Source organism: Aphelocoma coerulescens, chromosome 4A, assembly GCF_041296385.1.
Source record: "Aphelocoma coerulescens isolate FSJ_1873_10779 chromosome 4A, UR_Acoe_1.0, whole genome shotgun sequence".
Lineage (NCBI taxonomy): Eukaryota > Metazoa > Chordata > Aves > Passeriformes > Corvidae > Aphelocoma > Aphelocoma coerulescens.
This window is the reverse complement of record NC_091018.1, coordinates 7,293,137-7,304,795: the sequence shown is the minus strand read 5'-3', so window position 1 is coordinate 7,304,795 and position 11,659 is coordinate 7,293,137. Positions and strand designations below refer to the sequence as shown.

The 11,659-nt window shown below is 45.4% G+C and overlaps 1 protein-coding gene and 1 long non-coding RNA gene across 2 annotated transcripts in view; one reads left to right on the top strand and one right to left on the bottom strand.

Annotated features, from left to right (window-relative positions):
• Nucleotides 1-407: 407 nt before the first annotated feature.
• Nucleotides 408-11,659, bottom strand: part of LOC138110382 (uncharacterized) — a 13,241-nt gene continuing 1,989 nt past the window's right edge. Inside the window, exons 2-3 of the long non-coding RNA XR_011150904.1 lie at nt 8,486-8,571; nt 408-2,240 (exon numbers count right to left, since the gene is read on the bottom strand). This is a non-coding gene — a long non-coding RNA (uncharacterized lncRNA). The remainder of the gene's footprint in view (nt 2,241-8,485; nt 8,572-11,659) is intronic.
• HPRT1 (hypoxanthine phosphoribosyltransferase 1) overlaps nt 11,482-11,659 on the top strand; it is a 17,125-nt gene continuing 16,947 nt past the window's right edge. The window contains exon 1 of the mRNA XM_069015174.1: nt 11,482-11,659. Within this exon, the coding sequence (XP_068871275.1) occupies nt 11,633-11,659 (27 nt within the window). The 5' untranslated portion in view covers nt 11,482-11,632.

The following is an 11,659-nucleotide window of genomic DNA, read 5'->3' as shown; positions in this document are numbered from 1 at the left end:
AGGAAATGCAGAGTATGTATTGGTTTCAGCTGGGATAGAGTTCATTTTCTTCTAGTAGCTGGTACAGTGCTGTGTTTTGGATTTGGTGTAAGAATACTGTTAATAACACAGTGATGGTTTAGTGGTTGCTAAGTAGTGTTTATACTACGTCAAGGACTTCTCAGCTTCTCATGGCTGGAGGACACAAGAAGTTGGGAGGGCACAGAGCCAGGACAGCTTATCCAAAGGGATATTCCCTACCATATGGTGTATTAAATTGGGGGGAAAGCTGGCTGGGACTGCTGCTCAGGAACTGGCCAAGCATCCATCAGCAAGTGGTGAGAGTTGGATTGTGCATCACCTGTTTTGTATATTCTAATTTATTTATCATTATTCTTGTCATCATCATCATCACCATTATTATTTTCATCTTTTTATGCCCCATGTCTTCTCACTTTAACTCTTCCAGTTCTCTCCCCTATCCCGCCAGGAAGAGCAATGAGTGAGCAGCTGCGCAGGGCTGAGTTGCCACTGGGGTTCCATGACAGTGCAAGTTAATCATGCTGCACGCAAGCAGCTGCATCCAGGATGCACTTTGGAACCATAGAAATACAGCATAAGAGATTAAGCAAAGGATCAATTGGAAATCACTGGATTTGTCCAAATACGTAACTGCCGAGAGCAAGACAGTAGTACCTTTCAGTGACTTTACAGTATCAAGAAATGTGCTGGGAAAACATCGTAGGAGAAAGGGCACTATTGCCCTATTGATGAAGATTTTATTATTATGTCGCCACCTTAAACAAGGAGTTGATTTAATGAGCACAGTAGGTAATTACTGTGACCTGAGAACAATCATATCCTGTCTGCACAGGAATTAATGTCAGGAAAAAATTGTCCAGCATCATGTTCAATTAAGAGTTGCCAAATGATCAGGTTTTATTGATGAAGTCATAGAATCATAGAATATCCTGAGTTGGAAGGGACCCACAAGGATCATCAAGTCCAGCTCCTGGCCCTGCACAGGACACCCCCAGAGAGTAATTATTGGTGCTGATAATCCACAGCCATCTTTGCAAAGGTTTCCTGAAAAGGGTATTCAAGACTTCTGTTACCAAAGTCGATGTTGGGAGTAGTTTCATCACACAGCTTTTGATGCCATGGAAATTATTACTGGATGCATGTTTACTTTATTTGCTGGAATTTATTTTTTTGAGGGGGGTTTAATCCAGTTACCTGAGATCTTTGAAACAAGTGCAGGATATTGTGGGATAGCCTTGTCTGTTTCATGGATGTGATTTCTCACTGGAATGGCTGGATACTGAAATCTAGCAGTAGGGAGGGACCCATAGGCACAGGAGGAAAAGATTTTCATTGTCCTTGTGTTGTGTGATGTCAGGGCAGAGCAGTGAATGCTTTGAGGGTTCTCAGGTCCTCACTTAGACAAGCTCTGCTTACTCTGCCCTGTGTAACGGATTGCAGCACAAGCACAACAACTGTAGTTGTCCTCGTGCCTAAGTCGGACACCCCATATGGTAAATTACTTCCCAGCATTAGAGACAAAGGGATTGCTGTAACCTCTGAAGGCTCATCTTGTCTCTGCTTCCTCCTGCCTGCTCAGAACTCAGGGTCAATAGTTTAAACTGGAAAATTAATGGAAAAGGGAAACTTACCAGTGAGTGTCTAAAAGAAAGATCAAATTTTGTTAATCTGCACCAAGTTAACAAGCTCCTTGAGCAGAGGAGAAGCAGTGAGTGCAGCTTTATTTCAAGTGACTCTAATGACTTCACATGCGATAGCAGGGAAATGTGGACTGACACCAATTTAAAAGTGAGGTTATAAAAACTGTTTGGAAAACCCTACTCAGAGTAATTATTAAGAATTCACACTGCAGGGATATATTGAGGGTGATTCTCTGCAGTTCCACTCTGATTTGAGATTGCTTGTTATTTCCATTAACAACTTAGATGGCATGCTGATTAAATTGTAGGGAGCACCAGACTTGAGCTAGCTACTGACTGAGCAGAAGACAAATACAATTCAGAGTGAACTTGACAAATTCAAAAGAATTAGCATGTGATGCACTAAGTCCAGCAATGGATTTGACAAATGCATGTCTGTACACTTCAGCAGAAGCCGCAATCAGCTGAACAAATACAGGATGGGATAGAACAGGCTGCTGCGGTAGCAGTTGTGCCAGAAGAGTTCTCCTGGGGTTAGAGACAGTCACCAGCTGAACATGATTCAACAGCATCCTGTTCCTGAAAAAAAAACCCAAATGTTGTTACAGAATGTACGAACAGGAATGTAATCTGTAAGATACATGATGTGGTCCCTTTTCCTCATGTGGTAGCGGAAAGCCTTTTTTGGAACATGGTATCTAGCTGCGGACACTGCACTTCCTGCAAAATAGGGATCAGCTGGAGATGACTGGAGAAAAGCAATGAGAAGGGTGACAGGATGGATGACTGGGCTGGTTTCAGGGTGATGGGAGAGATGTTTTCAAATCAGAGGTAGGTGCAATGAAGGAAATAAACACTTTCTCCCACTGCTGCAGGTAGGACAAGGAAAAGAGATTCTATTACAGCAGGAGATACTGAGCTGAGACATCCAAATGGGCAGTTGGCCTCGACAGCAAGAATAGCAAAGCTCTGGAATACCTTTCCTGGGCACGTTGTGGAATCTCTGGAATTGAAGATTTTAAAGGAAGAGTCAGTGGGCATGATACAGGGCTGGGACAGACAAGGGTTGGAGGTGCAGGGGATAAGGGCAGTGCAGAGCTCACAGTTTGTACTCTGCCCTGTGACCCCCTTGGACCCAGGTCTGCGAGGGAGTCAGAGCTGCTCTAGAGCTGGCAAAGCTCTGGAGCACAGCCTTGGGGCTCACTGCCATGTGTTTCCTTTTTCATCCCTTCTTTTAAAATAACATTTGTAGTAATAACATCTGTGGGCACACTGGCAGTGTTGCCCGTGTCTGCAGAGTTAGTACAAACTTTCCGACACTGCCCAGTGCAGGGCACTCTCCACGCTTCCATTTCGAATTTTTGGGAGTACTTCAGCTTTCAGAGTGAATGCATCTCACACCTTAAATGTACACTTTTGTTGTGCAAGAATAAGCAAAGTGACAGCAGTACTTCATATTAATGTGTGGGATTAGTGCACACAAACCACTTCTTAATTGTGTATGTATGTGCACTGGGATGATACAGAGTTTGAAGTGGCTGCTTTCTTAGCCACTTACTGTGGCAGGAATCTTAAACCTGTATCTGAATTTTTGCCAGAGATGGTATCTTACTTCGTTTAAACTGAGTTCTCTGCTTTTATTTTTCCTAAAACAACATTCCAGCTGAGAAGAAAGCAACCAGGGCTGGTGCTGCCCAGCTTTTCATACCCTCAGTAGATGTGCAGGTTGCTTGGCACACATGCAAGACCCAGTTTTACTCTGCTGGCCAAAAGAAATTTCCATATTCCTGTGCAAAGACTCCCATCAGGTTCTGTCTGCCAGTGAAGAGCATTTCAGAGGCTTGGGGCAGGGGGAGGAAGAAACTCCCTCCCAAACCATACACTAAAAATAGGCTGATGCTGTGCGAACAGCTTTGCTGTGAACTTCTTTCTGGCAGGCAGCCATGCAGCTGCCTGAGAGTTTTAAGTCCAAATACCTCTCCAAAACAGAAAGTCACTGAAGTTAAGCACAGTTAGCAATGATTTTAATCTTACTATTCCCTGCTGTGTTGTCTCAATTTCGACTTCTTCCACTGTGCAGGTAGCTTATTCAGGATCTTAGGGTTTTTTTAACCTAAACCATGGTTGAGACTGGCGCTGTCAATTGCAGGAATCTGCAAAGTTCAGTGCAGGGAGGAGGCCTTTAATCTAAAACTGAAATGCTCAGGTGATGCGTCCAAGAAGTGTTTTCCTGCAGAGTGAGGAGTGCAGTAGCTGAGGTGCAGAAGGTTTTAAAATTCTCCAAATTGCTGTTAATTAAACATTCTTAAATCCCAGTGTAGTGATACGAAACTGGAGGGTTGATTCCTTAAATAAGACTACTTTAAAAAGAATAAACACAAGACTCTGGGCAATTGGATTGAATGACAGAAGTGATTCATTCAGGCATTGAAGCCTACAAGCTATTTGAGTTTGCCATATTTTCCAGTGTTTTTACTGCTAATTAGTGCCAAAATTTTGCCCTAAAATAAGTCATGTCACATTCTTCTGTACATTTTGACTATGAAGACTGATGTTCCAGTTTCTGTATCAAGCTTCCTTTGTTTCAGTAATTGCTGATTGTTTAGACATAACATGATTCACATTTTCCTTTATCATGATTTTATAGGAAGAATATTTTCCAAGACTAATTAAATCTCTGGGTCATTTTCAGCTATGAAAATGATCAAGAATCACTGATAACACAGTAATTCAGCATAGCTGTTTTTTTCCCTCTCAATTTTATATTATCAAATACTCAGTTTTTAATTTAATCATCTGTATCCAATTATCTGGTTTGTGTGGCAATTCAAAAAGATCAGTGTCATTGTGTTTTACATTGTCTTTAAACTCTCATCAAGAGCAGGACCACACTAGTCTAAGTTTGTAATTTAAGATGCATTTGGCAGGGGTTCAAAGAGAGAGGAACTCCAGTCTGTCTCACTTCCCCTTGGAAAGCCTTTCTAATGCTGCCAAAAAATATTTACACCAGCAGGGAACTGAGTTTTGGGAAACTTTTCCAGGCTCTGAAGAAACCAAGCAACCTGAGACTTTGATAAGCCTTGGCAAATTTAAAAAACTCTTGATGCTATCACTGTGCAAAACTTATATTAGCCCATCAGATATCAGAGATTTACAATTTGATGAATGGATTTCAGTTAAGAGATAAAAGCAGAGGTTTGGCAAAAAAAAGTGTTATTTGGAGCAAAATTCTCCTGTTGTCATCTCTGTTGAGCACTTCATGATATCTTACATTTCTGCAGCCACAGGTGCTCTGTTGTGCAAGTACATGAAAACATTGTTCACTAAATCGGGTCAGCATCTGCAGCCACACAGCTTTAAAAAGCATCAAGCTTATTTATTTTTCTGGGACCTTCAGCTTTCTAGCTGTCTGGAGGGAGGGTTCAGGTGAGGTCCTGTTTTCTCTGTCCCAGAAAAAAGGTTTTTTTCTCTCCTTGCTATGGGGTCTGGCAGTTGTTTGAGAGCAGTTCTCCCCTTTCCTACCCCTGTTTCATGGGGCTTTTTGAGGACAGATTTCTGAAGGTGCTTTCCACTGGCTCAAGCAGGTTCTGGGGAGTGGCAGACAACAGGAATTCTAGCTCCTGCTGCCTGGTCTTTTAGCTTAGGACTCTAAAAATTCATTTATTTTCCCTTTTAAATATAAACTGAGTTTTAAAAGCACTCTTCAGCTGAACTGTTGGACTCTGTCCTTGCCAGGCATCTCATCCAGTCTTGCACCTAGAACAGCATTTCATATTTGCAGATCTGAATTACAATCTTGCCAGTTTGTACCACACAACTCAAGACTTACAAAGGAGAGGGGAGTCCTAAGTGCAGCTCCCTCCCTCCCGGCCTGGTACTTTTGTCTCATCTCCACTTCCCTTTTAATCTGCCCAGAGAATATTTCTGAGCTACTTGAACTGCTGCCAGGATCTGCATGGGAGGCAGGGGCCTTGGCATGTGAGCCCTGACACCTGATGCTTAGTGTGCATTGAGGTAGTGCCAGCTGGATCCACCAGCCCTGGCAAGTGCAGCCCTTCTGTCTTGTCAGCGAGTTACCTGATCAGGCTGCTGGCTGTGCTCTGTGCTGCTCTCCCTCTTCCTTCTCCCCTATTACCGCAGGCCTAAGCCCTAGGGTATATCACCGTGTCCCGCAGCCGTGGGGAGGAGGAGGAGAGAAGATCCAGAAGGCAGGAATTGTGCAGCAAGATTGATTTATTTATTTATTTTACAAACTCTTTTATAGACTTTTTTCTTCATAGTCTAATTGGACAAAGGATCAGCCACCCCTTGGGGTGATTGGCTAAAATCCTAAAACATCCATTGTCAAAATATTTTTCTACTGTACCATAAACAAGATTTCTCAAGGTTGCAGATGGTTTGGTTGTTTACATAACTTTGCTACCTCTTCTGTGAGAGAGAAAAGTCTCTCACAGACTTAGAAAATAGCAAGAAAATCCTTGCTAGCAGCATTTTTGTATCTACATTCTCCTGTTACTCAAACAGCCTTGCCAGCACCTCCTGCCTTCTCTCGAGTTTCTGTCCTCACACCTATTGGCCCCTTTGTCCATGCTGGTGTGTACAGGCTCCATGTTTGGGGTTTTTTAAGCAATCCTTGCACCTAGGTCACCTCTGTGGCTGTACAGACACCTCTTGTCAGACATGCAACACAGCAAGTGTTTTACACCTTTTTAGAAATGCTCTTGGGGTTTGCAGGCAGCTCCTGCACTCAGGTGCCTGGTGGAAGCAGGTTAACCTGTTTACTCCTCTGAAAACAACTGAGCAAGGGGGAGAACCCCACAACTCTCCCTCAATTGCCCTTCCCTAGTGGGAGGACCTGTCAGCACCAACCACCTGCAATTGTAGTAGTCCAGCCTTCCCTCAGGCTTCAGTGGAAGGTGTGTGCAAATGAGCTTCCAGTGCAAATAGGCCGGGCTGAAGCCCTGCTGCAGGGTCCCCTTGGTTTCTTGCTTCATGCCTCCATCTAAGGAGTGACTGAAAAAACTGAGGCTGTGTTAACTAAATTGTTGGCTAAAATAAGCTGCTGGACTTTAGCAAAAGCACTTCCCATGCACAGCCCATCTCCCAGAAGTCCTTTTATTCCTGTGTAGCCCTGGGAGTTTGCTGCACGTGCATGTTGCGATGTGGACATCTGTCCTCTCCTGTGCTCCCAGAGACCATTTAATATTGAGAAAATCAGCAGGATAACGTGGTTACCATCAACCACATTAATTTTGGTAGAGTTTACTCTACAGTTTGGTAGAGTTTTGGTAGAGTTTACTCTACTTTATAGTCTACTTACTGAAATGTGCCACATAGAATATTTTGTGTCACCCAGCTATCTTGTTGATCTAAGTGCTGCTGAATGAGGGGAGCAGAAGAGGTTCCCTTGGAAAAATGTACCTCTCTCACACTATTCCTTGCTGTACAGTGAAGGAAGGAATCTGATTGTTTTAAGTGCCATGGCCCTGCTCTTTGTTCTGTTTTGCTGTTGCAAGGGCTTGCTGGGGACCTCAGGTAACTCCTTGAGGGTGGGAAGGGCCATGCTGCAGTCAATGGAGGTGTGGGAGGAGTGGAAGGAGGTCAGCCTGGGCTTTACCATGTCCTCACATGGAGTTTGTAGTTCCTCGTGACAGTGGCTGATAAACACTGATGTCCCCCTTGTGTTGGCAGCAGGGATGGTGCTCATACAGCAAAGGGTTGGTGCTGCAGCTCTGAAAGTGGCTCTGCAGCTGGCACTGAGCTGTGGTTGTGTTTAAGAACCTTCTTATTTTCTTAGTCAGCAACTCCATCAGGACACACCATCCAGTGAGTCAAGCTGAGCTCAGAAAACAGCCATTTCCAACAAGAAAAAAGAAAAATACCTTCCTGGTAGTTTCATTGCTCAGGCTTCAACCCTTGTGTCAGGACAGGTTCAAACAAACACAATGTCCTTTAGACAGGTCTCTGGATTTCAGGTGCGCCTTCCTCTCCATCCAAGCCACTTCTCACAGCTCTCCTGTGCCGGGGAACAAGGTCTCTGGAGAGCAGGGAGAGGAGCAAGCCCAGACCCCAGAGCTGCTGATGGAAGGTTCACCACACATGTGCTCAGTTGTGGCCGTGGGTCTTGGGCTACCAAAGTCTCAGGTACTTCCATGGGCACGAGGCCCCACAGCACAGGGTTGTGCTTCAGGTCTGGCAGCCCTGAGCCTATGCCCTGCTTCAGTGATGGGATCTGCCTTTGCTTGTTTTGTGCCATTTAAATAATCCTTGTTTCAGTTTCTGTGGGCCCTCAGGCAAGCTGGCCCTCTGCAGCAGGCTGGCTCCCAGTCCCTCCCACCAGGCAGGGCTCCGGGTGTTGGTGGGTGAGCACAGTGCCAAGCACCAGCCTCTCTACACTGTTGTGACAGACACTGTTGCATGTCTGGTCCTGCTGAGCCAGGGCCACTGGGATAATTCTTAACGGATGCTTGCAAACGAAAGCTGGTAAATGCCATAAATACCAGCCCAAAGAGTGGCGTGGTCTGCAACAATCCAGGCTGCGTTTCTCAGGATGGTGCACATTTTGTGATCAGCCACTGCTGAGTGTTTTGTATTGTGTAATTTTTGTGTCACTGACTAGTCCGTGCACTACTGAATAAAGAGCAAAATGTCTATAATTCCCTCAACTTCCATCCTGGACTGTGAAAACCTTTTTAGTGAAAAAAAGGAAGTTATCTACAGCTCCAGAGAAGTACATCAGTTCAGAGGTTTTGCTTATCTTAGTTTTGGTAAGTAAATTGTCACTTATTAGCTGGATTGGGAGAGAAAACTTAATAAACTCTTACCATCCAGGAGATCCCAGTCTTGAAACCAGTAAGTAGATAAGGGACCACTTTCCAAAATCCATGGAGAGTGTCACCACTGAGAATCACTGTGATGACAAATTTTAACAGGAATCAACAAGACAGAGAACAAGAACATTATTTTAAAAGGTATTTTGCTACGAACAACATCTATTCCCTATTTTTTAGGAAGGGTGTGTCTCTTTTTAAATGATGTTTTTGTACATCTGGCTTCCTCTCCCATTTGAAACATTTGGCTAGAAAAATAATTATATGCTATTTAAACTACTAATCAGAGTGGAGGGATTTCTCTGCAGCCATGATGAAGATGGGATGCTTGGGCGCTAAATTCACATTCTAGTGAATGCTCTCTGTATCATTTAATCAGATATTTCTTTTTGGTTTTCCTCTCCATTAAAAATGGGGGTGCTCCTCTCAGGGCTGGGTTAATATCCCAGGAATTCTCCTTTTTCCCCCCATTCTGTCTGCACAGACAAATTTCTGGTCACAAGGGAGTCCTACTGGTCTAGTTAATCTGCTGAATATTGGTTGTACTCTTTGCTTTTTTTAGGAGACGTGTTTTGTGAAACAAAATCAGCAGATAAATTCTAATTCTCTGTGAGTCACCCAGCTAGCAATGGCAAAGCTGGGAGGGAAAAATGGGGAGAAGAGCAGGGCATTGCTGAGTGCACACTGACCTGAAGGTCTGACTCAGCACACACCATTTCAGGCACTTCCAGAAGATGAATACTTAGTTGCTACCTCCAGGTACCCCACCACTGAGGACATGTGGTTACCAGGAAAGGTTTTTAAAAGTCTGTTAACAAAATCATTTACCACTGATGCTCACACAGGCCATGGTTCACTGGGCTTGAGCACTGAGATATGCCTGGCTGGCAACAGAGGACAAAATAATTACGAAATCAAGAGTCTACTTAGAGACAAAACACTCTGCACATTTGTTACATTATTTTGCCTTGTAAAAAGCTGTGCATACCAGAGGAATCAAAACTTTGGCTTTCTCACCTTATGCATCATCTAGACAGAAAACGTGCAGCTCCCAGGTACCTCTGAACCCCTTCCCTCACCTTGCTCCGCAAGCCTCAGTGACCTCATACCAGCAAGAGCAAAACCAGTCATCTACTAAATCTGGTGGTGATCTCATCTAACCAGCTTCCTGTAATATCAGCAAATACTTTTGCTTTTGTAAATCTGTTTTTCCCTCCATAATGGGGTGCCAGCGGGACCAGAAATGCTTTGGATCCAGGAATGCGCTGTTTGGCAGGAGGAACAAAGAAATTGCTCACCCAGAAGGGCAAAATAGGACTAATGGTTTTGATTGCTGGGGAGAAACCACATGGAAGTAAAGTCAACAACTCCTGCATGCCATCAGAAAGGTGCTGTTGAATGCTACTTTTAGTGGCAGACATTGATATTAGTCATTAATGAGAAATGTCTTCAGTAACTAAAATAAAATCAGATCCTGCAATTCTTCTGAGGTTTCAGAGTCTCTCCATAGATACTGCCCACTGCCCACTAATGTCAGGTCCTCCCTGAACTTGACAGGGCAGCTGTTCTTCCTGGCCTTCTGGAAACAGTCCAGCTATGACACGTTCCTGATACCCCTTAGCTGCAGGGCATGTTTCATTCTGCTGCTCCAGACAAAAGGCTCCTTCCTCCCACTCCAGTTAACCCGCCCAGGCTGTAACAATGCAGCACTCACGAGGGATTGTGCCCATTTGCTTAGTTAAAATTAGTTGTTTCATACAAAGGAACACTTAATTTGATTTCATCGTGTTTTCTGAGCCAACAGTAATAATGCTAGATGCATATCCGAGGGTGATTGCTACAGTTCTTTATGAGTAAAGTTATTTTTAAGGATCATTATCCTTTTCTTGACACCAAGATTTTATGCATCATAAAATAAAACTTGGTTTCCACCCCTTAGAGAAAGAAGGGGAAAGTCTTCAGCTGCTACATAATATAAGAAATCATGATTTTCCATTTGCACTGTTGTATTATCCTTAATTGTCCTTATTGCCCATACATACAAGAAAAGTTGACACTTTTTTTTTTTCTTTTTCCCATTTGAGACCACTGGAACTGTCCATGCTTTCTTATTATTTTTCCTCTGTCTGTGGAGCCCTCCAATGGATGTGAACGTCTGATAGATGTGCATCCCTGTCCCTGGTTCTGGAATGACAGCAGCTACCCACTGTGTTACCCCTGGACATAGGAGTCAAAGAAGCACAGAATCCATTAGGTTGGAAAAAAACTCCGAGATCATCGAGTCCAACCTATGGCCCAACACCACCTTATCAACCAGACCACGGCACCGAGTGCCATATCCAGTCTTTCCTTAAACACCTCCAGGGATGGTGACTCCACCACCTCCCTGGGCAGCCTGTTCCAGGGTCTAATCACCCTTTCTGTGAAGAAATTCCTCCTAATGTCCAACCTAAACCTTTTCGGAAGACTGTCCCCTTGTCCTGTCTCTGGTTCCCTGGGAGAAGAGCCTGACTCCCCCCGGCTACACCCTTCTGTTGGGGAGTTGTACAGAGTGATAGTCACCTCTGAGCCTCCTTTTCTCCACGGTAAACACCCCCAGTTCCCTCAGCCACTCCTCATCACACTTGTGCTCCAGACCCTTCCCGAGCTCCGTTGCCCTTCTCTGGACTCGTTCCAGCACCTCAATGCCCTTCCTGAACTGAGGGGTCCAGAACTGGCCACAGCACTGTCACCTTCCCATATCATCCTGAGGGGGCGGGGAACGCACATCATGCTGCGGGAGGCTCAACTCAAGACCAGGAGTGGGGACGTGGGACAGGGCAGAAACACCTGCACCCTGCTGCGATGAGAACAGCCCCGGCGAGGGAACACCTCCGGTGATGTGTCCCCTCTTCCCCGCCCCTCGGGGGGCTGCGCTGTGCCCGGAGCCGCTGCACGGTGGTACTGAGGGCGGCTCCGCCGCGGCCATGTTGAGGGCGGGGAGCGCGAAGGGCGCGGAGGCGGCGCCGGGGCCGCTGCGGGCGCGGCGCCTCCTGCTCCCACCGCCCGCTGCCGCTGCCGCCGCCGCCGTTCCTGTCGCTCCGAGCGCCCGCTCCCACCGCTCCGAGCCGCCCGCAGCCGCCGCCGGCGGGGCCGCGCTCCATGGCGACCCCCAGCCCCTGCATCGTG